The sequence below is a fragment of the Trichomonas vaginalis genome, chromosome I, assembly GCF_026262505.1.
Source record: "Trichomonas vaginalis G3 chromosome I, whole genome shotgun sequence".
Lineage (NCBI taxonomy): Eukaryota > Parabasalia > Trichomonadida > Trichomonadidae > Trichomonas > Trichomonas vaginalis.
The window spans coordinates 22,130,898-22,158,105 of record NC_067203.1 but is presented as its reverse complement, the minus strand read 5'-3'; the positions used below and the strand labels follow the sequence as shown (position 1 = coordinate 22,158,105).

The window sequence follows — 27,208 nt, the reverse complement described above, 5'->3', positions numbered from 1 at the left end:
TCTTTATTATATAATGTTGTTGCATAGCGAAGAGCGGTTTGTCCATTGTTATCCTTTTCATTGATGTTTGCACCATGTGAAATGAGAAGTGCAACTGTTTCTTTACTATTATAATATGCGGCATAATGAAGAGCGGTTTTTCCATCTTGATCTTTTTCATTGATTTTTGCACCATGCAAAATAAGAAGATTGACTATTTCTTTGCTATTAATAAGTGCTGCATGATGAAGAACTGTTTTCCAATCTTTGTCTTTATCATTAATGTTTGCACATGTGAAATAAGAAGTTCTGCTGTTTCTTTATTATATAATGTTGTTGCATAGCGAAGAGCGGTTTGTCCATTGTTATCCTTTTCATTGATGTTTGCACCATGTGAATTGAGAAGTTCGGCTGTTTCTTTATGATCTTTTTCTGCTGCAATATGAAGAGCAGTTTTCCCATCTTTATCCTTTTCATTAATGTTTGCACCATGTGAAATAAGAAGTTCTGCTGTTTCTTTATATATAATGTTGTTGCATAGCGAAGAGCGGTTTGTCCATTGTTATCCTTTTCATTGATGTTTGCACCATGTGAATTGAGAAGTTCGGCTGTTTCTTTATGATCTTTTTCTGCTGCAATATGAAGAACTGTTTTCCAATCTTTGTCTTTATCATTAATGTTTGCACCATGTGAAATAAGAAGTTCTGCTGTTTCTTTATTATATAATGTTGTTGCATAGCGAAGAGCGGTTTTGTCCATTGTTATCCTTTTCATTGATGTTTGCACCATGTGAATTGAGAAGTTCGGCTGTTTCTTTATGATCTTTTTCTGCTGCAATATGAAGAGCAGTTTTCCCATCTTTATCCTTTTCATTAATGTTTGCACCATGTGAAATAAGAAGTTCTGCTGTTTTCTTTATTATATAATGTTGTTGCAGAGCGAAGAGCGGTTTGTCCATTGTTATCCTTTTCATTGATGTTTGCACCATGTGAATTGAGAAGTTCGGCTGTTTCTTTATGATCTTTTTTCTGCTGCAATATGAAGAGCAGTTTTCCCATCTTTATCCTTTTCATTAATGTTTGCACCATGTGAAATAAGAAGTTCTGCTGTTTCTTTATTATATAATGTTGTTGCATAGCGAAGAGCGGTTTGTCCATTGTTATCCTTTTCATTGATGTTTGCACCATGTGAATTGAGAAGTTCGGCTGTTTCTTTATGATCTTTTTCTGCTGCAATATGAAGAGCAGTTTCCCATCATTTATCCTTTTCATTAATGTTTGCACCATATGAAATAAGAAGTTCGGCTGTTTCTTTGCTATTATAATATGCGGCATAATGAAGAGCGGTTTTCCCGCTACCACTTTTTCATTGATATTTGCACCATGTGAAATAAGAAGTTCGGCTGTTTCTTTATGATCTTTTTCTGCTGCAATATGAAGAGCAGTTTTCCATCTTTATCCTTTTCATTGATGTTTGCACCATATGAAATAAGAAGTTCGGCTGTTTCTTTGCTATTATAATATGCGGCATAATGAAGAGCGGTTTTCCCATCTTGATCTTTTTCATGATATTTGCACCATGCAAAATAAGAAGATTGACTATTTCTTTGCTATTAATAAGTGCTGCATGATGAAGAACTGTTTTCCAATCTTATGTCTTTATCATTAATGTTTGCACCATGTGAAATAAGAAGTTCTGCTGTTTCTTTATCTTATTATATAATGTTGTTGCATAGCGAAGAGCGGTTTGTCCATTGTTATCCTTTTCATTGATGTTTGCACCATGTGAAATGAGAAGTGCAACTGTTTCTTTACTATTATAATATGCGGCATAATGAAGAGCGGTTTTTCCATCTTGATCTTTTTCATTGATTTTTGCACCATGCAAAATAAGAAGATTGACTATTTCTTTGCTATTAATAAGTGCTGCATGATGAAGAACTGTTTTCCAATCTTTGTCTTTATCATTAATGTTTGCACCATGTGAAATAAGAAGTTCTGCTGTTTCTTTATTATATAATGTTGTTGCATAGCGAAGAGCGGTTTGTCCATTGTTATCCTTTATCCTTTTCATTGATGTTTGCACCATGTGAATTGAGAAGTTCGGCTGTTTCTTTATGATCTTTTTCTGCTGCAAATGAGAAGCAGATTTTTCCCATCTTTATCCTTTTCATTAATGTTTGCACCATGTGAAATAAGAAGTTCTGCTGTTTCTTTATTATATTAATGTTGTTGCATAGCGAAGAGCGGTTTGTCCATTGTTATCCTTTTCATTGATGTTTGCACCATGTGATTGAGAAGTTCGGCTGTTTCTTTATGATCTTTTATGCTCTTTTGTCATGCTGCAATATGAAGAGCAGTTTTCCCATCTTTATCCTTTTCATTAATGTTTGCACCATATGAAATAAGAAGTTCTGCTGTTTCTTTATTATATAATGTTGTTGCATAGCGAAGAGCGGTTTGTCCATTGTTATCCTTTTCATTGATGTTTGCACCATGTGAATTGAGAAGTTCGGCTGTTTCTTTATGATCTTTTTCTGCTGCAATATGAAGAGCAGTTTTCCCATCTTTATCCTTTTCATTAATGTTTGCACCATGTGAAATAAGAAGTTCTGCTGTTTCTTTATTATATAATGTTGTTGCATAGCGAAGAGCGGTTTGTCCATTGTTATCCTTTTCATTGATGTTTGCACCATGTGAATTGAGAAGTTCGGCTGTTTCTTTATGATCTTTTTCTGCTGCAATATGAAGAGCAGTTTTTCCCATCTTTATCCTTTTCATTAATGTTTGCACCATGTGAAATAAGAAGTTCTGCTGTTTCTTTATTATATAATGTTGTTGCATAGCGAAGAGCGGTTTGTCCATTGTTATCCTTTTCATTGATGTTTGCACCATGTGAATTGAGAAGTTCGGCTGTTTCTTTATGATCTTTTTCTGCTGCAATATGAAGAGCAGTTTTCCCATCTTTATCCTTTTCATTAATGTTTGCACCATATGAAATAAGAAGTTCGGCTGTTTCTTTGCTATTATAATATGCGGCATAATGAAGAGCGGTTTTCCCGCTACCATCTTTTTCATTGATATTTGCACCATGTGAAATAAGAAGTTCGGCTGTTTCTTTATGATCTTTTTCTGCTGCAATATGAAGAGCAGTTTTCCCATCTTTATCCTTTTCATTGATGTTTGCACCATGTGAAATGAGAAGTGCAACTGTTTCTTTACTATTATAATATGCGGCATAATGAAGAGCGGTTTTTCCATCTTGATCTTTTTCATTGATTTTTGCACCATGCAAAATAAGAAGATTGACTATTTCTTTGCTATTAATAAGTGCTGCATGATGAAGAACTGTTTTCCAATCTTTGTCTTTATCATTAATGTTTGCACCATGTGAAATAAGAAGTTCTGCTGTTTCTTTATTATATAATGTTGTTGCATAGCGAAGAGCGGTTTGTCCATTGTTATCCTTTTCATTGATGTTTGCACCATGTGAAATGAGAAGTGCAACTGTTTCTTTACTATTATAATATGCGGCATAATGAAGAGCGGTTTTTCCATCTTGATCTTTTTCATTGATTTTTGCACCATGCAAAATAAGAAGATTGACTATTTCTTTGCTATTAATAAGTGCTGCATGATGAAGAACTGTTTTCCAATCTTTGTCTTTATCATTAATGTTTGCACCATGTGAAATAAGAAGTTCTGCTGTTTCTTTATTATATAATGTTGTTGCATAGCGAAGAGCGGTTTGTCCATTGTTATCCTTTTCATTGATGTTTGCACCATGTGAATTGAGAAGTTCGGCTGTTTCTTTATGATCTTTTTCTGCTGCAATATGAAGAGCAGTTTTCCCATCTTTATCCTTTTCATTAATGTTTGCACCATGTGAAATAAGAAGTTCTGCTGTTTCTTTATTATATAATGTTGTTGCATAGCGAAGAGCGGTTTGTCCATTGTTATCCTTTTCATTGATGTTTGCACCATGTGAATTGAGAAGTTCGGCTGTTTCTTTATGATCTTTTTCTGCTGCAATATGAAGAACTGTTTTCCAATCTTTGTCTTTATCATTAATGTTTGCACCATGTGAAATAAGAAGTTCTGCTGTTTCTTTATTATATAATGTTGTTGCATAGCGAAGAGCGGTTTGTCCATTGTTATCCTTTTCATTGATGTTTGCACCATGTGAATTGAGAAGTTCGGCTGTTTCTTTATGATCTTTTTCTGCTGCAATATGAAGAGCAGTTTTCCCATCTTTATCCTTTTCATTAATGTTTGCACCATGTGAAATAAGAAGTTCTGCTGTTTCTTTATTATATAATGTTGTTGCATAGCGAAGAGCGGTTTGTCCATTGTTATCCTTTTCATTGATGTTTGCACCATGTGAATTGAGAAGTTCGGCTGTTTCTTTATGATCTTTTTCTGCTGCAATATGAAGAGCAGTTTTCCCATCTTTATCCTTTTCATTAATGTTTGCACCATGTGAAATAAGAAGTTCTGCTGTTTCTTTATTATATAATGTTGTTGCATAGCGAAGAGCGGTTTGTCCATTGTTATCCTTTTCATTGATGTTTGCACCATGTGAATTGAGAAGTTCGGCTGTTTCTTTATGATCTTTTTCTGCTGCAATATGAAGAGCAGTTTTCCCATCTTTATCCTTTTCATTGATGTTTGCACCATATGAAATAAGAAGTTCGGCTGTTTCTTTGCTATTATAATATGCGGCATAATGAAGAGCGGTTTGTCCATTGTTATCCTTTGCATCAACATTTGCACCATGTGATATAAAAAATTCGGTTGTATCTTTAAGATTATATTTTGCTGCAAGATGAAGAGCGGTTTTTCCATAGATAATTTTTTCATTGATATTTGCACCATGTGAAAGGAAATATCCGCAAAGTAATGGAATATTGAACTTCAATGAATTAATAAAGCAATTGTTAACATCATTGGTTTGATCGAAATAAACAAAAAATGATTCAAGATTATTATATTTTATGCATAATTCTAAATCGATCTCTTCATTGTATTCATTCATCAAGAATGTAACAAAATCAATGTTGTGTGAAATAATTGCATATTCCATGCATTTTTCATTTGGTTTTTGATATTTCAAACATTCACTCATGATCTCTTGATTTCCTCCTAAAAATGAAAATTCTAAACATATGTTAGTTATTTCTGAGTTAAATTTAGTTCTTAAGAACTTGAAACAATCAACTGCCCCGTGGTAACAACATAATTCAAGTAATGAATATCCTCTATAATAATCTGGATATAATTTACTATTAAGTCTTTGATTTTTATCGAATTCTTCTCTTTCTGTGAATGCAATGAAATTTTCTAAGTCATTATACATAATTGCTCTGTAAATCGTATTTTCTGTATGAATATAGAGATTTTCGGAGTTAATTTTTTCGAAATCATGAAATTTATTTAATTTGATTCCGTATTCTTTATAAAATAGGAATTCTGAAACAGTAATATACCTTTTGTTCCCTGTAACATTATAATCATCATATATATGTTTGACAAGTTCAAAGTATGACTTTGCATAGCGGTTATTATACGGAATGATATCAAAAATATCTTCAATAATCTTTTTAGGAAAATAACCATAATTGCATTATTTGAAGGATTTTCCTTCGCGGATTATTTTTTGAAAATTCTTTTGAAATTTTGATAATAACTCAAATGATAATATTATTGTAATAAACAGAAATTCATCAAAAGTGACAGCTCTCAATTTTTGACATTTGTAAATTCTAAATTGAATGAGAAAAATGAAATAATACTAAGCATAATACAATATTCTAGATTTAATTATAATTAGGAAAAAGTTAGTTTTGAGAGTACTTTTCATAGGCATATAGAATAAAATCTTCTGAAAAATAATATCACATAAACTCATATTATTTTCTAATATATAACTATTTTATATAAAAATCAAATTCAATGATCTTAAAAGCGAAGGATAAACCTCAAAATTTACGAATATAATGAGTGGGAATATAATGCTTATCTATCATAAAACCATATGAAATATCAATTTTTGCTTTACGCCTAATTTTTGACGACAATTAGCAAAAAATGTTAAATGTTAACACTCAGTCCATTTGAATATGAAAAATAAAATTGACTTTGATTAAATGTTTTTATTTATCATGCAATTCTTCTTGCGACCAAAGATTTGAATAAAAGTTCAAAAAATAAGATAGCTTAAGGATACCCTTACGTGTCAGATTTTTTGCGCATACGAAGAAGTCATGCTAGACATGAGCTATAAACCTGAAATTTTAGCAACATATTTAAAACTTTTTAAACTACAATACACTTTAATATTCAAGAACAAAAATATTCTTTTTAGAAATTACATAATTATTTTATGTGAAATCTATATAAAAACATATTTTGCGAGCGTAACTTTTTTTCTTTATAAGCACCTTATATGACTGATAAACTGTGAAGGCACATAATTGTTAATTCATAGAGTTGATATGTTTCCAAAATTGAGAGGAAATTTGAAAATTGAATACCCTTTCAATTCAATTTTCAAAAGATATCAGCTCCTTCAATAATTGAAGGACGATTTTGATCATTTGCTCTTAAAACAAGTATGCCATGGAGAAAAAAGTTACGCTCGCAAATCTGAAATATAACTATCATATAAAAAAATTAAATTTCTAATTTTTTACTCTATAGATATTATTGGCCACTTGTGTAATGCATAAAAGTTTATGTCATATGCATACATTTGGAAGTATGGGAGACGAGGGAAATTACTTCTATGAGGCACTAGGATTTTTAAAAATTTCTCTATCGGACTCACCATTCAATTTCTCGAAAATTAAAAAAAATCAATAATAGCTAAAATGTATTATGCATAACAATTTTAATGTTACACGGTATTTTTTGAACTTCATGACATGAATTTTCTTTATATTATTTTTTTTTTTGGATTTTCTATGATTTATGCGATAGGCTGGAACAACATTGTAAGTGCAATGATATCATTTATAGAGAAATCTAAAACTTCAGCATTCAGAACTCGCAACCACAAAAATATTCATTTGCTAAGTAAGTAAAGTTGATTAAGTTCGACACTTAGCTTTTATACGTAAAACCAAGTGTGTATTGTTATTTCTTGTTAAATTATTGAGAAAAAAATAAATTGTAAGAGAAACGATACTGATTATTGAAATAATATTGAGGGTAGCTGCAGATTTCTTCATTAACATGCCGGAAATTTGTTAATCTTGGTTTTCTATCATAAAATCTGTCGAAGAATCTAAAAACGGAGATATGAAATAGAGATCATGTAAATCTAGAGTATCCTGTCAGAAAAATAGACTAAGCATGTAACCCTTTTTTGGTCATAAACACTTTTTACCACTTAGTCATACAGATGATCATTAAATTTAAACGAGCACTTTTTGTCAGAATTTATTCTTTTACAAAGACAGAAGATTTTAGTATTATTTAATATTAGTGCTGTAGCAAAATTCAAAAAACGGTGAAAATTCAGTGAATTTGTGAATTCACATTTTTTTCGACATTTTTCTTGATATATCCATGCACATTAAGAACACAGCTTTGATACGCTTAAAAAAGCATATTTTATATGAAATTGTTAAAGAAATAAACAATTTATATAAAAATTGCACTTATGGGCAGTTTAGATATATAATTTATATATAACATATATACAAATCCATAGACAAAGTGCAATAACTACAATGTTGTAGAAAATTACAGCAGAAATACTGACTTTTTGAAGGATAATAAGAATTCTTCTAAATGTTGTATTTTTATAATTTGATTGATTTTTTTTACTATTTCATTAATCTTTTATGAATAATAATTATTTTTAATATATGTGCTATTAAAATTTCAAATTTTGACTAATATATCTAAGTTATCTGAACGAAACATTTAGAAAATATCATACTTACATTGAAATAGCAAGTAGAGCATATTAATAGCAAGTTTCTTGGCTTTATATCTATCATCTATTGTTGTTTGATCAAACAAAATTCACTCTATTATATGGTGTCAATTAATTAAAACAATTTTTAATAGTTATTTATTTAGTGCGAATAAGTGCAAACTCATAAATGAATAACTTAATAGTAGAAATGAATTATCTGATATAAATCTCACATTTTGTCCATCAGAAATACTTTAATTGCATACGCATAACTATTAGTAATACGTCTGGAGTGTCAATTAATAACAATCCCACAACAAGTAAAATTCAGATTTTTATTAAACTTATTTTTTCCTAAAAGTTTTCTCAAATTACTATATATACATATGTAGATAAAATAATAGTAATATTGTAAAAAATTAGATAATTTTTTTTATTTGAGAACCTCTCAAAAGTTCATTCAATTTATCAATTGTTTCAGTTTGATGTATATTCATTTCTGGAGCCTAAAACTTTAGCAATCATGACAATATCATATTCTCTTTCTAACTACGCAATGTAAGGGTATCCTTAAAAAATAATATACGGTAGTGTTTACTAATAGATGAATAGTATATAAATTCTATTAAAATGGATTTGATCCAAAAAAATATAAAACCAAAAATAATTGTTATAATTTAAATGAAGAAGTAATTTAAAACGATTTTATTTATGATCAAATTTTATATATTTTTTTGGATCAAATCCATTTTAATAGAATTTATATACTATTCATCTATTAGTAAACACTACCGTATATTATTTTTTAAGCTATCTTATTTTTTGAACTTTTATTCAAATCTTTGGTCGCAAGAAGAATTGCATGATAAATAAAAACATTTAATCAAAGTCAATTTTATTTTTCATATTCAAATGGACTGAGTGTTAACATTTAACATTTTTTGCTAATTGTCGTCAAAAATTAGGCGTAAAGCAAAAATTGATATTTCATATGGTTTTATGATAGATAAGCATTATATTCCCACTCATTATATTCGTAAATTTTGAGGTTTATCCTTCGCTTTTAAGATCATTGAATTTGATTTTTATATAAAATAGTTATATATTAGAAAATAATATGAGTTTATGTGATATTATTTTTCAGAAGATTTTATTCTATATGCCTATGAAAAGTACTCTCAAAACTAACTTTTTCCTAATTATAATTAAATCTAGAATATTGTATTATGCTTAGTATTATTTCATTTTTCTCATTCAATTTAGAATTTACAAATGTCAAAAATTGAGAGCTGTCACTTTTGATGAATTTCTGTTTATTACAAATCAAAATTCATTTAATTTTGCTGGGTTTTATTTTTGTATACATCAACTCGGATGTAACTTGTGTGTAAACTATTCAATTTCTCTCAAATATTTTTTACAACAAAGGAATTAACGTACAGTTTTGCTGATGAATGAATATCGCAATATATCTTAAACTTCGACCTTTGCATTTATATACCACATCCATGTATACCTATAAAGGAACAGATCCATACTGTTTAAAACTTATTTATTTCAATTCTCGAAATTTCGACCTACAGATTTAAAACAAATAGTAATCGGAAGATGCACACGTCAATAACAATATTTTCATTTACAGAATTTTGACTTTAGTGGCATTTTGTTGAATAATCAAAATTTGATTTAATAAATTTTCTAAAAGTACCCAATAATTCCTAGTCATTAATAAATCTTTCAAAGAAGAGTTTATTGAGGTCATACGCAAATGTTATGCAAACACATTTTTAAATATAAGTTTCAACAAATAACATAAATCTTTAGGCATACAACCAACTATGGATTTTACTTTGAGTCACTAGTTATAATATTAATATTCAAACTAAATAAAAATTTAATAAAATTCAATTCTCTAAATAAATTATAAATTTTCATACATTAGTTCAGGGGAATATAATATACAGATAGTTTACTTATAGAAAATCTATTATTGAACTCGGATTCCCACTTGTTATTTTCATTTTTAAATTTTATGAAGATTGAGTGATGTCTAATATATTTTACGTGTCCCTATACATATTATAATTAAAATAGAGTAAACAAAATGTTTAAAATTTGTTAAATTTAAAATTCGAAAACATTTGTTTGATTTTATTTGAAATATAAGCTGAATATGGAATCACATTACATTGTTCTATGAGATAATGTATGAGAGAAAGCAGTATATGAATTTGGAATGTTAGTGTAAGTTAACAATTTATTGAGAATGAAATAAATATTGCAATTTTAAAAAAAATGATGTAGCATAAGAGCTTATAGGAAATTCAAATAAATAAGATCAACTTTCGATTTTTCGAAATTTATTAGATCCTGGTGTTAAATTACTATGATTTTCTTCGAAAAACCATGTTTATGGTGTATGCTCTGACTCATTGACATTTTATATTAACATAGTTAAAAAAAGGAGGTTTTCAATCCTTTCATGTATCAACGTGGATCCCTAAAAAAATATGTATAAATAATAAAATATGGTTTATTTGTTCGTTTTACATTATTAAGGCAATTCATTATCAGTCATTTGCTGTACATTCTAAAATAAACATTACTTTTGGATTTACTTTCTTTAGATCATCTGGCATGAGTTGAACTATGCACTGAAATATAGTAAAGAAATGAGCACGAAACATCATGTCATGACTAATACCAAGTAAAATTTTGAAAATTTTCCAAAACTTGCTTTCCAATACAACATTGTAAACATCCCAAGGTTGTACTGTTTCTTGATTTAAGTGGAGCAAATCATATATCATCTCAGCATAAATTTCAGGCGTAGTACTAAAAATGCATCCAAGAGCGAGTACAATTTCATCGGCTGCAATGAAAGTTCCCGTAGTTCTCTTTTGTGGTCCAGGGTATTGCATGACATATTTAACGCCGTCGATTGTGATAGTTCTTACGAGACCCATTTAGAGTGCATTAAAACGATACGTAAACTTTATAAAACAAAGTCCATAAGTTATCCAAATTTTGATCTGAGATTGTACAATATAATAGTAATACTATTTCATAATGTATTTATTTATTTTGGAGCGACGATATATAATATTAATAAGCAGAAGTTTCCAAAAAGTTGATTTTTAAAAAACACAATGAAGATGAAATATTGTATATAAGGATCTTGTTTAGATAAATGACGACTGGGATCTCCAAATTCAAAAATATATGATTTCTCCAATTTTGTAAATTTAAATTAACAATACCCTATTTTAAGAGTGCACTTACCACTTTCTGACAATTTATCTTATTTTTTTATTTACTTACAACACTAACTTTATATCCTAATTATAATTTTTAGTAGGTAAAAAGTTATTATAGCACTTTCTATAGAACGAAATATTATGTTATGAGAGTATGTACTTACGCCTGTATGACATGACATTCAATTTTGATGTTTAATGCTAATTTTCAATGGCTGTTTATTTTAGTTGTCAGAATTTTGAATGAATGTCAGATGTACGTAAATATATATTGTTTCAAACAAAAACGAATATAAAATATTTTTTTAAAAAAGTAATAATATACAAAAAATAACAAAAAAATAATAATAAAACAAAAATAATAAAATTAACATAAATTAATAATAGTTTTCCTTACAGATTGGAAGTCCTGTACATTGACGAAGTTAAACTCTTCATGTTTCAGACTTTCAACGATTTCTTTTGTTCCTTTTGCGTTGATTCCTGCAATCTGGATAATTCCGAGTAAAATAGGAAGACTTTCATAGATCTGAACATCTTTCACATCTTTCGGAATTGCCTGAAGAAATGCATCGCATATCTCAGAAGAATCAAATGAATGTCTCGATTGTGTGACCAAATTAACAATCAAAAGAAAAATTTCTCGAAAAACAATTGGTGATTTCATGTCTGAATTCAAAATCATCTGGCAAGTAACAGATTTGTTCTTTTCTAATAATACAGGATTACTAGTAATCTCAGCAAATGTAGATAAATGGAAAAAGAAATTAATTTTCTGTGAAATAGTGTCACTTTTCATTAATTTTCTCAAAAATTTTTCTGTCACTTCACTTCCTCTCAATCCAAACTTTAATCTGAGCATTTGCGACTTCAATAGTTTCAACAAATCATTAGTCTTTTCCTTTTCCATTTTAGAATTATACGCTGTCAATGTTTCAACCGCCAAAAAACCGTCACCTGCATTTTGAGGATTTGGAGCAGGGATACAACGATTTCTTACACCCAATGCACGGCAAAACTTATCTTTGCTGTCGACCGGGAACTTGTATTTTATGTTTAAATGACCCAACAACCTCAACAACCAAAATTCATTTGGATTTTCTTCAACTAAATTATTACAAATAGGAGAAAGAAAATTAACAAGGAATGGATAAACTTTCGGACTATTACAATACATACTAGCAATACTTAATGCATTATAATTATTAGGTAATGGATAAAACTTAGAAAATTCTGTCAAAATGTCACTTTTCCCTTCAATTTTTTCTGTGTCAAATTTCAAAGAAAAAGATTTTTGAAATTCTCTTGTCAACCAATTTAATTGATCTTTCTTTGGTTGATGATAACCGAACGCCATCAAGAAATATCTCATGAATCTTTCATCAATCCAATTCTGTTCTTTTTGGCTTTCTTTAGACACGACATTCAAAAAAACATCAGAAGTTGGAGGAGCCCAGTTTTCCAACATCAAAAACAAATGTTTCGATGATGAAACTAACATAGGAACAATACCATGATTGAGTTGTATGTTCAATCTAACTAAATTTTCATCGTCAGGAAGTTTCATTATGTTAGATTTCAACAAAACATCGAATTTATAGTCCAAATACACAGAAATCTTCGTCTGGAAGTAACTTATCAACATAACAAGTGGTGTACATGAGTTTTGCTTCATGATTTTTGACAAATTTGTACAAAATCTCAAGTATTCCTTCTTGTATTCGTAGAAACAATCATCAATAAGTTCTGTGGCAAGCGCTGTTGTCTCTGTTGGACAAATCTCCAAAAAATTTGGTAAATTATAAAAAATATAATCTAAAATTTCCTTTGTTTTGTAGATTTGCTTGAGAATCTTAAGCGCGGGTGATGATAGAACATATGTCTTCTGTATATTATAGTCTGGATCGCTGATCAAGTCTGAATTAATAAATGAATAAAATTCTTTCGCAGAAAAAAAGAATTTCATAGCTATGTCGTCATTAACAATCAACAATGGTATCTCGTTGTTACTGTTAACAGCTGATAGAACGGCAACACATAGCTTGGAAAGTCGTTTTTGCCTATCTTTATTGACAAATTTTGCCAATGCGTTGAAAAAATCAAATAAAACTAAACTAAGACTCAAAGAAAGGGGTATAAGAGAAAGAGCTTCCCAGATGGAGTCATATATGTCAATATAACATATTAAATCATGTGAAAAAACAAAAATTTGGTTCAATAAAAATAATCTTCCCAAAATTTTTTCTTCTTTGAAGTAATCAAGGCCGGAACAGATGTGGTTAATAAGGATATGCAATGAATCTCGTATAGCAATGATGTTGTTGCGGAAACAACTCGATAATTCCTTGGAAAGTGAATGATGATCCAAAATGAAAGTGACAAAGTCTTCAAAATCGGAAAAATATGTCTGCATGATACATTGTGGGGTATAGGAAACAATTTGGATAAGTCGGGATGTGATATCTGGGTTCTTGGATCTTGATCGCATCGCATGTATAAAAAATTCACGGGGAAGGATGTGGGCGATCTTGATACAACAATCTAGTTCGATTAGGGATAACGATAGGATCGATTTCGGAGGGATTTCGGATGGAAATCCAAATTCTGATAAACATGAGTGCCAAACCCAATGAGGAATGCGTAACGTCTTAAAGGAGAACTTGGGATTCATAACTGCATTGGAAAGAATCTGTAAATACCCTTTTTCGAACGTTTGTTCAGTTGAGATTTGAAAATTTGGTAAATTTGTGAGGTTTCCGTATACTGCGTACTCGGCCCAACAATCTAATGCAAGACCATTCAACGCGTTGTGGTCAAAACTGGGAAAAATCTTGAATGGCTCGTATTTTTCTAATGATGTAAGCCATTTTAGGATTAATAGGGATGTTTCAATGACGTTGAATGGGAGATTGTTATCTATTCGATTTTCGCACTCTTTTATTATGCTTTTGATAAAATCATTTGAACAATTTGGAATTAAAAGATTTTTTGAGTAAATTATGACTTCGCTGATTGACGTTAACCCATTTGATATTGTTTTATTAGCATTGAACCACTCCCAGAAGATTTGTGACATTATTTCTGGCTTATAATCTATCAAAAAGCCTGCAGGTTTAAAAACGGCGTTTCCTATCTTCGAAGATAAATTTAGTAAGTCTTGTAAGAGTATATTCGGTTGAGGAATCAGTTTACAGCCTCCTGATTGGAGAAATTGTGAAAGATTTGATAAATGATCAGATTCGTCTGAATTGATATGCTTGCGAAATACTTCTGAATAATATTTAGTTATCTGGTCTCTATCCTGAACAGAAACGTATTGAAGGCAATACGAAATTGAAGCTTCGAGAACTGTTGAAAATGTTGAAGAAAATGGTGTTATGCTCATTATACCAACTAATATTGTCAGGGTAGTTATCGCATTTTGGCAACAGCATTTGTGTAAAATAAATCCAACTTTTGATCTCGCATCCATGATCTTACTCATTGATTGCCGATGGTCAGACAGAGTCGTGAGAATATCCTCGAGCTCGAATAGGGGTGTGCCTGATTCGGGCTCGGGAAAATTCGCTCTGCTGAAAAGATTCAAAACTTCTATAATCAAAAAAGTGACAAATTCATCATCATTGTATGGAGATTTTACTGTATAGAGATCGGTTTGGCAGAAAAAACAAAAGTGACGGAAAATCTCTATTGAAAATTATATAAAAGATGTACTATTGGTTATATTACAATAAGAAAAAATTATATTCTAAAGTGACAAAATTTTGTTATAATTCTGAGACATGAAAAAAGTTTCTCCAAATGATCTTTCATGAAGTCGGATAGACAATTAAATGTTAACAAATGAAAACCTTTAACAAATAAGATAATATCCTATTCATAATATTCTCTTCTAGCGATATTCTTTATATAATTTTATTTAGAAGTCATTTTTTAATGATATAATTTCTCACATGATCATGGACATCAATTTTCTAACAAATGAGCATATTTGTACAACTTTATTACTAAATTATTTTATCACCATCATATCTACGCCAAACTTGTTTCATTAATTAATATCTATCCATAGAAGACTTTAATAATGCAATTGTACCTAGATATTATTTCATTATTTTCTTTATCATTAGATTTAATTTCCCTTAATACTTTAATAACTACCTATTTCGATTTTATTTACTTGATTTTCCTATAAGCTCTTATGCTACATCATTGTTTTTGTAAATTGCAATATTTATTTCATTCTCGATAAATTGTTAACTTACACTAACATTCCAAATTCATATACTGCTTTCTCTCATACATTATCTCATAGAACAATGTAATGTGATTCCATATTCAGCTTATATTTCAAATAAAATCAAACAAATGTTTTCGAATTTTAAATTTAACGAATTTTAAACATTTTGTTTACTCTATTTTAATTATAATATGTATAGTGACACACGAAATATATTAGACATCACTCAATCTTCATAAAATTTAAAAATTAGTCCAATAACGCAGTAATATTGAATGAACTTTGATTAAGTTCATAAAAATAATTTGTAAGAATAGTATAGTCGAAAATTATATTTTCTTTGATAATATGTCTAAACGTGATGACTTTAAATTTTTGAATGTCCGATCAAGACATTCATCCAAATAAATTCAGTGAATTTAGAAGTGTCTGTAAATATTACATTGATTTATATTTATATCATTATAGCATATTGGAATTGAAGACAATCACTATGATAATATCTTTCTTCGGATTCCAATAGTAATTTTTGTAGCTACTAGTCACATAAGGGAAACTACTAACAAATATCTAGTAGAGGTTATATCATTTTATCTCGAAAAATTAGTATCTATGGAAAAATTCTCGATATTTTTCTCAAAACATACAATAATACAAGGTCTATTCTGTAACACCGATTAATAGTACAAGTATATTTATTTGCAGTTCAAATGTAATAATATTATCTCGAAATCACTCTTGCAGTTTTCTTCCGTTCTTCTTCTATTAGTAATCGAGTATCTGCATTGACAAAAAAAATTTAAAATTCGATTCCAAAAATTTCGAAGTGAAAAAAGAATATATAAATATTAATTAATACTTTTTTGACTAGTCAAAATTTTTTTTACTAGTCAAAAATTTTTGGAATCGAATTTTAAGGAAAGCAGTAAAATTCTCACATTTGTAAAATTCCTTGCATTACTGCTTTCCTTACTAGTCATTTTTTTTACTAGTCAAAAATTTTTGACAAATCACAAAACATGAGTGAGTATTCCAAACCAGGAGAGTCCAGTTTTAGAGGAATTGATCAATGGGGCTTATCTAGTATGAATAGTGCCAGTAGTCCATATGGCAGTAATTGTTATAACAATATTGGACCTAATACATATTACTCGGGGAACTCAAATCCTAATTCAATGTTGAGTCTATTTAATCCTGATACTATTGTACCGCCTTATTTCAGCATTTTCTCTACTGATGCAGGAGGTTCCGCCGAAGCTAACTAATTTCGAGATGGTGTCCTTGCTCCCAATTGTTGAGATCCAATTAAGAAAAAATCATAGACCAATTAAATAAATTATTAATTTTGAAGACTTTTCAGTTTTTTTTCTCTGCTACATTTGGTATATCATGTTAACTAAATATTTGTCAATATGAGAAATACCACTGCAAATCTTCTTCGATGTTTTCATGTTAATCTTGATATGTGAATACTTATCAATTTTTTTGAATGTCGTGTCTAAAGAAAGCCAAAAAGAACAGAATTGGATTGATGAAAGATTCATGAGATATTTCTTGATGGCGTTCGGTTATCATCAACCAAAGAAAGATCAATTAAATTGGTAGACAATAGAATTTCAAAAATCAAGATATTATATATAATCCAATCAATTAACACAATCGTAAGAAATTAACATAATATTAGGTATTTAATTCCAAAAATCCGATGGATCTAGGCCATTTTTTACAATGGAGCACATTAATATGGATAGTGCCAGTATTCAATCTGTTCTATTAATAGTACATTTTATTATGGACATGATGAAATTTATGGTGCATATGCTAGATCGTTAATGCGACAATTTAGTATCAAAGCTCCTCCAGAAGGGCATTCAGACGCGTTTCTTAAAATGGAGGTTCCGCAGAAGCCAACTAAATACGAGATGGCATCCTTGTTCCCGATTTATCTTAAATAAAATTAATAGTTAATAATTAAATAAATAAAAAAAAAATTAATAATTTTGAATTTTTTTTCAGGGATAAGTTAAAGTACTGTCGAAGAAGAATTGTAGTGGTATTCCTAATATTGACAACTATTTAGTTAAGATGATTTCTCTGTTACATTTGGTATATTATGTTGTTGAAATTAGAGATGCAAAATTTCGATTTTTAATGTGGAGTTTTAGCATGTGTAATCTTGTACTTATCAAACGCGGGGGTACTGCTGCAATAAGATTTAAATTAACGAAATTGAACATAAATTGAATATTACGCTTGAATAACTGACAATGCAACTAATTGTATTATAGTTGCCAGTTGGAGTAATAAATTAGGCTAAACAATTCATGCCTTTGGTTTCTGGCATGATTAGCAGAAAGGAAGCAATCAGTAATCTTAGGAAAAAAAGGCGTGTCACTTTTAATCATAGTACCTAATGGGAAAATAACAAAAATTCGAGCGAAGAAGTTATAAAACAGAATCAAATGATCGTATTTAAGCGAATTTTCCTAATTATACTTGTGAAAAAATTGAAAAAGTGACAAAATGTTACCCTTGCTTTTTAGTATTAATTTAATTTCAAGTGATCAGAACAGAGATTTCTATAAAATCCTTGAGATCACTCACGATGCATCAGATTCTCAAATCAAGCGTTCATATATGAAATTATCTAAAAAATATCACCCAGATAAAAATAAAGATCCAAGATCAGCAGATATATTCACAGATATCAACGATGCTTATCAGACCCTTCTTGATCCAAACAAAAGACGCGTTTATGATCTCTACGGAGAACCAGGAGTTCATCTTTACGAATCTCCTTCGGAAGGTGCATTCGATCCTATGGTATCCTTAACAAAATCTGCAAATTCAAACTCTGACAAAGTCAAACATCGTGGTGCTACTGTTAAAATAACTTTTCCATTTAAGTTAGAATCATTTTACACAGGACAAGCTATTGAATTAAATGTTTCACGCACAAATATGTGCAGATGTCCTTCTGCCGGATTCTATTGCAACAAATGCAAAGGAAACTCTGTTCTTCGCGAACATAAAATAATCAAATCATACTTAGAGCGTGGTTTTGAAGAAGGACAGATCGTCTCATTAAAAGGTGTTGCCGATGTTAGCGAAGAAAATGGTGCTGGCGATATCGACGTTGAATGTGTTTCAAAACCACACCCAATTTACACACGTCATGGCCATGACTTGCACATGACAGTTAACATCACTCTTAGAGAGGCTCTCCTCGGTTTTACAAGAACAGTTAAAGGAATAGACGGACAACCGCTCGAAATTACTTCAAACAAGCCATTCTCCGACCCAATTGTTATTAAATCAAGAGGACTTCCGAAATACATGTATCCTGGCGTTTTTGGCGATGTAATTGTTGATAGATATATCAGATGGCCAAAACATTTGGATCTGGACCAGATTAAGCAAATCAAGCAGATATTGAAGTTGTAAGAATTTATTTTTATTAGTTTAATTTAATAATAAAAAATTTCGAATAATATGTTTCTTCAAACACATCATTCTTTCTTTACTTCTTATATACTATTCAAATTCATGATATTTTTCTACATTCTCATTTCTCAAAATGTTGATGTTAGTTTTAAAGATAAATTATGATGTTTCAGCTCTTCATTTGGCTGTGAAACATCACTCATATGAACCATTATAAGTTTTTATTTGTAATTGTGCAAATTCAAATCATTGTTTCACTGATTATTTTCCTATTCATGATTTACCAGAGTTGATGGGTGATGAAAAATAAATAGAATACTCACATCTAAGTGTGGAGTCCAAGGATATCATAATTAGTATTTTCCTTCAAAAAAATATTATATTGTTCTCAGAAATTTCTTTTAATTAATTCCTTTAGTGGTCAAAATTCTTTTGAATTCTTTTTAGATCGTTTCTACTAAATGATTTTAATTAAAACCAAAAAATTATTGTAGCAATCCGTAATTTTTAGTTATGAGTGCATTTAATCATGGCCATCTTCAGGTGCTCTTCCTCAGCAGTCTTGCTGTCATCAGTAAGAGGTCTATTTGGCTTCACGACAAAGTCAATTTTCTTTCCTTGTAAAGTTGGTCGGTGAAGAGTTAAGAATTGTTTAAGCTCTCCGACTGTCTGGGAGTTTGATATTGTCATTGTAATTGGTGCTAAATCTTCAAATTCGATTCTAACTTTTAATTTTGGTTGTCCTTCTATTGAGTGATCAGTATTAGCTGGAACTAATTGCTCATTTCTAACTACAGGTTCTGGAGCTGCTATAGGTTCTGGTGCTGGCTTCGCATTTCCATCGAGAGGTGTGAAATTTGGATCATCATCTGGACGAGAGAGTAAAGCAACACCATCACCAGTACGTGTGTTTCCGCCTGCAAACCATTCTACGCCTTTACCTTTTTTTCCACTTTGAATATTTTTATATGCGTTTACAGCCTTTTCCACATTGTAAAAATTAGACTGGAGATACTGTGAGGCAGTTGATTCACTTCTAACACCAGTCTGTCTCATGAATTCTTCAATATCAGCTTGTGACATTTAAAATTAATAAATTTTTAAAAAGTGACATCGAAAAATTTTTTCATGAAATTTAGGGTTTATCTTTGGAATCATCCCCTGCTTTTTTGTATGGCCTTTTCTTTCCGATGACACATCTTCACCAGGAAACACTCCAGAAGGCTATCAAGGACGTTCTTGAGGGCGCCAAGACAAAGAAGCGCGGATTCCTCGAGACAGTCGATATCCAGCTCAAGCTCAAGGGCTACAACGTTTCTAAGGACAAGCGTTTCGTCGGCTCCATCAAGCTCCCACACATCATTCGTCCAAACGTTCGCATCGGTGTCCTTGGTAACAAGGTCCACTGCGAAGAAGCCCAGAAGCTCAACATCCCAGCTTACGATCTTCCAACACTTACAAACTTCAACAAGGAGAAGAAGGTTGTCAAGGCCTGGACAAAACGCCACCACCTCTTCCTTGCTTCCCCAGATGTTATCGGTCAGGTCAACAAGGTCCTTGGTCAAGTTTACACACGTGCTAACAAGTTCCCAACAAACATCAAGACAGATACAGTCGCTAAGGTTGTTGATGAAGTCAAGCGCACAGCTAACATCCGTCTGAAGAAGTCCGTCGCTTTCGGTATCCCAATCGGCAACGTCAACATGACAGAGCGCCAGGTTTTCGAAAACCTTACACTTTGCACAAACTACGTTGTCACACTTCTTAAGAAGGGCTGGCAATCAATCGGTTCCATTGTACTTAAGTCTACAATGGGCAAGGCTCACCGTATCTACTAAATCATTTATAAATGATTCTTCATTATTTATTATTTCTTTAATTTTTTTTTTAATTTAAAATATTGAAATCAAAATTTCGATTTTCAGAACCATATCATTGATCTATTTGAATGCATTCATATATGTTATGCATAATCGTTGGAAAGTAACTTAAATGTGTTCTTTTTTTGGATGAAATTTCATAAAAATAACTATTTTGCTTAATATTATCATAATGCCAACATACAAAACTTGAATAGATTTATGCATCCAATCAAGCTAATGTTTTTGAGCAAGCCATAAAAAAAATAGAATATCTTTATTGAATAGTGAGTTCTGCTAATAATCCTTTGAATTGCTATTAGTTTTGTGACAGATTATTGACCAGTGCCGTTTGAAATGAGGAGTTCTGCTATTTCTGGGTTGTACTCTCTTGCATAATAAAGAGGAGTTCTTCCATATTTGTCTTCTGCGTTGATGTCTACTCCACGTGATATCAAAGGTTTCACTATTTCTTTTATGTTATATTTTGCAGCGAAATGTAGAGTTCCTGATTTAAAGTTATTAGTTTTTGTTACATCGGCACCACGTTCGATGGCATATAAAATGGTTTTCGTGAAATGACGTTCAATTGCTTTCAAAATATTAAATTCATTGATTGCAATTTGTTCGAATTTCTTAAAGAAATATAAGATTAAATCATCAATACCAAATACGTAAAGATCGTTAATGTTTATGGGATCATATCCATAATCTAATAATATCAAATATGCTTCAAGATTCAAATATGATGGAGTGTATTCTCTATACATATTGATTAAATTAAAGTTGTTAATTAGATAGATAAAGAAATTGATATTGTGTGATGCAACAATAGACTCAAAACATAATCCAAGATTTGATTCATTGATTAATGGCAATGATTCACGTATGATCCTTGAGTTTCCTCCTAAAAATGATAATGAAATGGAGATTTTAGAAGGTTTAAAATCAAAATGTTCTATCAAGTATAAATTTCATTTTTCAGAACCATAATATGAACAAATTTCCAATAGATTAAACTTGTAAAATGTATTGAAAAAAAAAACTTTGTCATTGTTATATTGGGGTTAAAATCGTATTGATTAGCCATGCTTGTAAATGTTTCAATATCATCATTCATGATTGCACTGAATAACGAATTTGGTTTCAGTAATTCAATATAATCTTTCATTTTATCATAATGATTAACCATACTATAATCGTTACTATCAAATGCTTTTATGATTTCCTTTAAATGATAAACTGCACTTAGTTTAAATGAATCATTGAAAAGACTATTAACCATATCGTAAAGTTTCAAATACGATTTCATGTAACGGTCTCTCAAATATAATGCCTTTTCGATTACTGTAAAAAGATCACTCGCTTGAAATTTATATTTGTTCAATAAGATTTCTTTCACTTTGATAAATGTGCTTTCTACATCGTCATTTGTGAGTTGGAATATGGATCTAAATGCATCAATATAATCGGCATATGTTCTATTCACGTCAACTCCTGTTAATTCCTCCGTATTTCCTTTATTCATGAAAATGATTTAAAAAAAATTTTGGCTAATTGATGACTTTGTTACATAAAAATGCAGTCTCATTTCGTTAAAAGTATACATATATAAGTGCCCTATTATGTAATAGGTAATTTTTTGTTCTGCTTTAGTCACTCGTGGAGATAAAGCCATTTTTTTGACCCAAAATTGTAAGTCGTGTCAAATTTCTGAGCACTCTTTGCATCTATAATTTATATATGTTAGCAATATACCTCAAATTTTTCTTAGCATTACCTCAAATTTTAAGAGATTGTAAATCTCTGAAAAATTAAATTAGATTTTTGACTTTCTTACAGTTTGGACTTTTAAAATTTTTACGTCAAGAAAAATAATCACTTATGATGATTTAGGAGTTCTCATTAAGGGTATAGTAAACTCAAAATTCTAGAGTTTTGAGAGTGCCAATAAACTCTATAGGCCTATATATATCTATATTTTAAAGGAGAGGTTACGCCATAATATTTGATATTATAAATTATTAATTCAAAATAAAAGTAGAAAATGAAACTAATTTTATTCTAACCTATATAAATATATCAATAATCTAAAATGATTATAGTCTGAACTATATTTTACCAGATTATCAAATATAAGAGAAATGAAATAAGGCATAAAAATATCATAGCATAATTATTGGATAAATGCATTAATAAATTATTTATATCATAATGAGAAAAAATCAAAATAAGAAAATGAGCATAATAATAATTTAATTAAAAACAAAAACAATAAATAAAATGTAATTTTCGTTAATCAAAGTCATCAATGTCTTCGTCTTCTGATTCCCATTCGGACTTGAAAACTTGATAATCTCCTCCTGGTACACTCTGAATGGATTTTTTGTATTTGTTCTGTTTTTTAGAACCTTTTGTAACAGTTTTTTGTTTCAATATCATTTTGGAGTAACAATTCTCTTCAAATGATTTGACACAATCTTCTGGAAGTGGGGGAAGATGTAATGCTTTTTGTATATCTCCGAGAAAATGCTCTGGATCATTCCATTCTAAGATTGCAACGTTAACTCTAATGTTAATGTTCTTCCAGGCTCTTGATTTGTCCAAATAGCATGCAATTTTGGAAGAAACTTTGGAAACTATGGGTGTCCATTTGTGAACCCAGTCATAGAGCATGAATTGAAGTTGGATCGAATTGACACCTTTTTGCCATTCAAAGCATTTGTAATTGTGCGGTTCGCAAAAAGAATGATTGCCTACGTAATGGTAGACACAATTCTCCCACATTTTCGTACGTTTGTCAATATTTTCTTCGGCAAAACATGACCAAAGCCACATACTTAGGCTTGCATTCAGACCCCAGAAAGGTCTCTCTATTTTTTCAATCTTCTGAGTCTTGTCGTTGAAAACTTCAACTGTCTTATGAGAAGCTGAGAACTTTGTAAAATCTTTTGAGATATTTTTTGATACATGACCTGGATCGAATCTTTCAAGATGAGAGACGCCAAATTCTTTAAAGACAGAAGTTAGTATGGCTAAGTCGTGTACTGTGGCACTGCGCGCCTCCGTACACCACTTAACGGTTTTGACACTTTACAAAACCGTTAACGTATATTTTACAACACAAACGACAACACTAACTTAACCTTAAATATTTACAAAGCCACCAACCACTTCACCTCACTAATGTAAAAAATAAACATTCTCACTTACAAAAGTATTGCAACTCCTCCCATTGCTGTGCTTCACATAACAGTTCATATTCTTCTGACTCACTTTCTTCTTCATATAGGTCAAAATCACTGTCAAAATGAATGTTAGTAAGTTTTGACAAAGCTAATGAAACACGTTTACCGTTTGTATCGTATGCTTGTATAAACTTTCCATTCTTCATTCCTTCATAAACGCTCAAACTAACTTTACCCTTTCTCCCTCGTATCTGATAGAATGTATTTTCACGAGGAACGAAGAACAAATTCTTGAACTCATGACCGTTGTAGTTTGTTATCTCAATAGTTTTCGTCATTTATATAAAAATAAAATAAAAAATAAAATAAAAAATAAGCTTAAAAATTAATGATATCACCACTCCCACACGTATGAAAACATAGCACAAAAATAAATTTAGGTGAAGTGGTGAGATCTCACCTCTTTTTTCACCCGGTTTTTCACCCTGTTGAATTCATTGCTTTATAACTCTCTTCCTTGGTTTCTTTTTAGTTAGTTTCTTTACGTCCGTCTCCAACTTGACTGTCTTTCTTCTTCGTCCGTAATGATACCAGTTACTTCCACCAGTCAATGGGTCAAATGGTCTTTCGTAAGGGTTTCCATACATTCCATAGGGACCATACGGAAGAACTACTGGTGTAGAAAAAACATTTTCTTTAGTTCCATCGAATCTATTTAAATGCATTGTTTCACCTTTCATCTGGTCATTAAAGTCTTTTGCGTGTTTGCAAACTCATCGTCCTTTCCTAAAGCATTTTCTGACTCAGTCGCAACCAAATTGGATGCTTTATTTATGAGCCCTATTTTATTTAATCTTAACTTCTTTGCAACCCAGCCTCCAATCTTCCCTTTATTTGCATCTAATGTCTTCGAAACCCTTCCTCCACTCATTTTATTTACTGCGTCATAAGCTCCAAGTGCTTTTGCTCCAAATGCTAATGCTTTTGTTCCCATTGCGCCTATAGCTGCCCAAGCTACCATTTACACCATATTAAAATCATCTCTCTTCAATATTATCTCATAAAAGTTCTCGTTACTGGAGAAAGTCAATGAAACATAAGCGTTCTCACGGGCTTCGCCCTCACCACTTTGCGGTCTATCTAACTTATTTCTTATATCATCTATACGCTTCAAAATGTCTGAACAATTGCTAACATCTTCTACAACTGTTATTTCATCATGAACGACCTTTAAGAACAAGCTCATTTAATATGCAATTAAAATCATCTCAATAATGAGTCCATCCTTTCCATCTTTAGGTAGCACAACATCTTTCATTGAAGAAGGTTCGACAAGTCTTATGTTAAACTTACTGACAAAGTTTGTTATACTATAATGCTTCGGCGGCGAATACATGTAGTTTGAAAGACATAATATAGATTCTTCAGCAAATTCACTTATACTGGATTTTATAACAATGTTCTCACGAGACCAAATACCACCAATTGACAATCTTGTAAGCAATCCTGCTGAACCTTCTACTGTAAACGTCGATGGTAACATTCCACGAAGGTCATCTATTGACATCGTTGAGTCACTGTATTTAAATATTTTCTTAAAGCAATCGTCATTATCTAACCATGCAATAGCTTTGAAGTTTTCATTCGAATATGCATCTGCTTCATTAAATGTAAATCCTGACTTCTTTGCAGAGATGACTTTAAAATCTATTGAGTTTGTTTCAAAATTATATGCTATGGTAACTTCTGAAGGTAATGGATGTCCTTCCGCAGTCAGTTGTTCTCTCACTACCGTTTGAAGCTTTGTGTTAAAAACTTTCATGTCATCTCCTGTATCTAAGTTCACATACACAGCAACAGGAAAACTATCTTGCTTCTTTGTTTCATCATTATACCTCAAAACATTAAAGTTCTTCAATAATATTGTTCTTCCTGCTGGAATACTTCGAACCTGTCTGATTTCAATAGCTTTCTCACCTCCTACATACTCTACCCAGTGTCTTGGATATTCATAAGTATACTGACTTTCTTGAATTTTGGTAGGTTTCATCATAACGTGTTCATAGTATATCTTTATACTCTTGTCAGTTAGACTCGGTGCTATGTTCTGAATATTTCTGACTTGCATTTTTAATGGAGATAAAATGAAGCATTTAATACATGACGTAGATGAAGACATGAATGAAACTACAGACAAACTTAACTCTTCTCTTATTCTTCCTTTCAGCAAAGATTATGAGTTCTGTTCAAATGGTGTGTATTTCTATTGTGGAAAGATGGGGTCAGGAAAGACATTCAACCTCATTCGTCATATACTCATAACAGAACGTTTAGGAAATGACTCATATTATGACCAAATCATTATATCAGCAACTTCAGACTCTATGGACTCAACAGCGAAAACATTTATGTCAAAAGTTCAAGCCTCTGTCGTTAAAGTTCCAGACAGTGAACTCATTGAATTTCTTCAACGTTACATTCGACGTAAGAGGAAATATTATGCCATCGTTGAATTTATACAGTCAGGAATGCAAAAGACTTCTGAGGAGATGGAAAGAATTATTGACAAACACCACTTACGTCAGTACTCAGGAGTTTACGATATGAAACGACTGACAAACTACATTCTGTCAAAACTTTCAAAATACCCCTTCAAAAAGTATCCTTCAAACACTCTGCTCGTTTGCGACGACTTCGCCGGAAAAGGTTTAGTGTCAAAGCCTGACTCACCATTAGCTAACATCATAACTAAAGTCAGACATTACCATTTAACTGTAGCAATACTTATGCAAACATGGCGTTCCTTGCTTTAAACATAAAACGTCTCATAACTGACTTCGTTATCTTTCAAGGTTTCTCACGCTATGACATTGAACTCATTTGGAAACAGTCAGGTATAACATTACCTTTTGAAGAAATTTGGGAAGCATATAAGTCTCTCATCTCTCCTCGTTCATACCTTGAGATTCATATCATGACTAATACCATTAAAGTCAAAAATATTCCATGGGAACGACCAACATTGTTTTAAAGTTTAACCTTCAATTGACTGATGGTAAACAAAATTCCATGCATCTCTGTCGCCATTTCTGTTAATATTTTTGCTGTCATTCATATCATCCACTTCCCCATCCGTTAGCTTTTGAGGATATGCGTTAGAATAGCTGTTCTTAAATGAAGGCTTTTCACCTTTGAGAGCATAAACTCTATAACTTTCTGCATACTTTATGTTTGAACCTCCTGAGCCATCATTGACATAAATTTTTATAGGCTTCCACCCTTTGTTCATGTTCCTGCTTCTTCCCTTAGCTCTTTTGT

At 30.9% G+C, this 27,208-nt stretch overlaps 8 protein-coding genes and 2 pseudogenes across 10 annotated transcripts, besides 5 other annotated features; 3 read left to right on the top strand and 7 right to left on the bottom strand.

Moving 5' to 3' along the window:
• Positions 1–534: 534 nt before the first annotated feature.
• On the bottom strand, positions 535–4,427 carry TVAGG3_1029660 (annotated as a pseudogene). Its single transcript has one exon. A coding segment is annotated over exon 1 (3,893 nt).
• A 1,257-nt stretch (positions 4,428–5,684) lies between these two features.
• Positions 5,685–5,721: a mobile genetic element.
• Positions 5,722–9,184: 3,463 nt separating this feature from the next.
• Positions 9,185–9,221: a mobile genetic element.
• A 1,251-nt stretch (positions 9,222–10,472) lies between these two features.
• Positions 10,473–10,868, bottom strand: TVAGG3_1029630 (uncharacterized protein; the record flags this gene model as incomplete). Its single annotated transcript, XM_001311406.1, has 1 exon — positions 10,473–10,868. One exon carries the CDS (start codon positions 10,866–10,868, stop codon positions 10,473–10,475), a length of 396 nt encoding a protein of 131 aa, XP_001311407.1.
• A 301-nt stretch (positions 10,869–11,169) lies between these two features.
• Positions 11,170–11,196: a mobile genetic element.
• Positions 11,197–11,482: 286 nt separating this feature from the next.
• On the bottom strand, positions 11,483–14,739 carry TVAGG3_1029610 (uncharacterized protein; the record flags this gene model as incomplete). Its single annotated transcript, XM_001311405.1, has 1 exon — positions 11,527–14,643. One exon carries the CDS (start codon positions 14,641–14,643, stop codon positions 11,527–11,529), a length of 3,117 nt encoding a protein of 1,038 aa, XP_001311406.1.
• A 3,191-nt stretch (positions 14,740–17,930) lies between these two features.
• Positions 17,931–18,883, top strand: TVAGG3_1029600 (heat shock protein binding; the record flags this gene model as incomplete). The annotated part of the gene is made up of 1 exon (XM_001311404.1): positions 18,037–18,843. One exon carries the CDS (start codon positions 18,037–18,039, stop codon positions 18,841–18,843), a length of 807 nt encoding a protein of 268 aa, XP_001311405.1.
• A 266-nt stretch (positions 18,884–19,149) lies between these two features.
• TVAGG3_1029590 (NSFL1 cofactor P47 family) lies at positions 19,150–19,931 on the bottom strand (the record flags this gene model as incomplete). Its single annotated transcript, XM_001311403.2, has 1 exon — positions 19,351–19,926. The coding sequence occupies one exon, from the start codon at positions 19,924–19,926 to the stop codon at positions 19,351–19,353; it is 576 nt and encodes a 191-aa protein (XP_001311404.1).
• Positions 19,932–20,003: 72 nt separating this feature from the next.
• On the top strand, positions 20,004–20,713 carry TVAGG3_1029580 (ribosomal protein L10a; the record flags this gene model as incomplete). Its single annotated transcript, XM_001311402.2, has 1 exon — positions 20,034–20,681. One exon carries the CDS (start codon positions 20,034–20,036, stop codon positions 20,679–20,681), a length of 648 nt encoding a protein of 215 aa, XP_001311403.1.
• Positions 20,714–21,037: 324 nt separating this feature from the next.
• On the bottom strand, positions 21,038–21,472 carry TVAGG3_1029570 (Ankyrin repeat family; the record flags this gene model as incomplete). Its single annotated transcript, XM_001311401.1, has 1 exon — positions 21,038–21,472. The coding sequence occupies one exon, from the start codon at positions 21,470–21,472 to the stop codon at positions 21,038–21,040; it is 435 nt and encodes a 144-aa protein (XP_001311402.1).
• Positions 21,473–22,611: 1,139 nt separating this feature from the next.
• Positions 22,612–22,633: a mobile genetic element.
• A 364-nt stretch (positions 22,634–22,997) lies between these two features.
• Positions 22,998–23,378, bottom strand: TVAGG3_1029550 (uncharacterized protein; the record flags this gene model as incomplete). Its single annotated transcript, XM_001311400.1, has 1 exon — positions 22,998–23,378. The coding sequence occupies one exon, from the start codon at positions 23,376–23,378 to the stop codon at positions 22,998–23,000; it is 381 nt and encodes a 126-aa protein (XP_001311401.1).
• Positions 23,379–23,744: 366 nt separating this feature from the next.
• Positions 23,745–27,208: part of a mobile genetic element that runs on past the window's edge.
• Positions 25,137–26,018, bottom strand: TVAGG3_1029540 (uncharacterized protein; the record flags this gene model as incomplete). Its single annotated transcript, XM_001311397.1, has 1 exon — positions 25,137–26,018. One exon carries the CDS (start codon positions 26,016–26,018, stop codon positions 25,137–25,139), a length of 882 nt encoding a protein of 293 aa, XP_001311398.1.
• Positions 26,068–26,921, top strand: TVAGG3_1029530 (annotated as a pseudogene). The gene has a single exon. A coding segment is annotated over exon 1 (854 nt).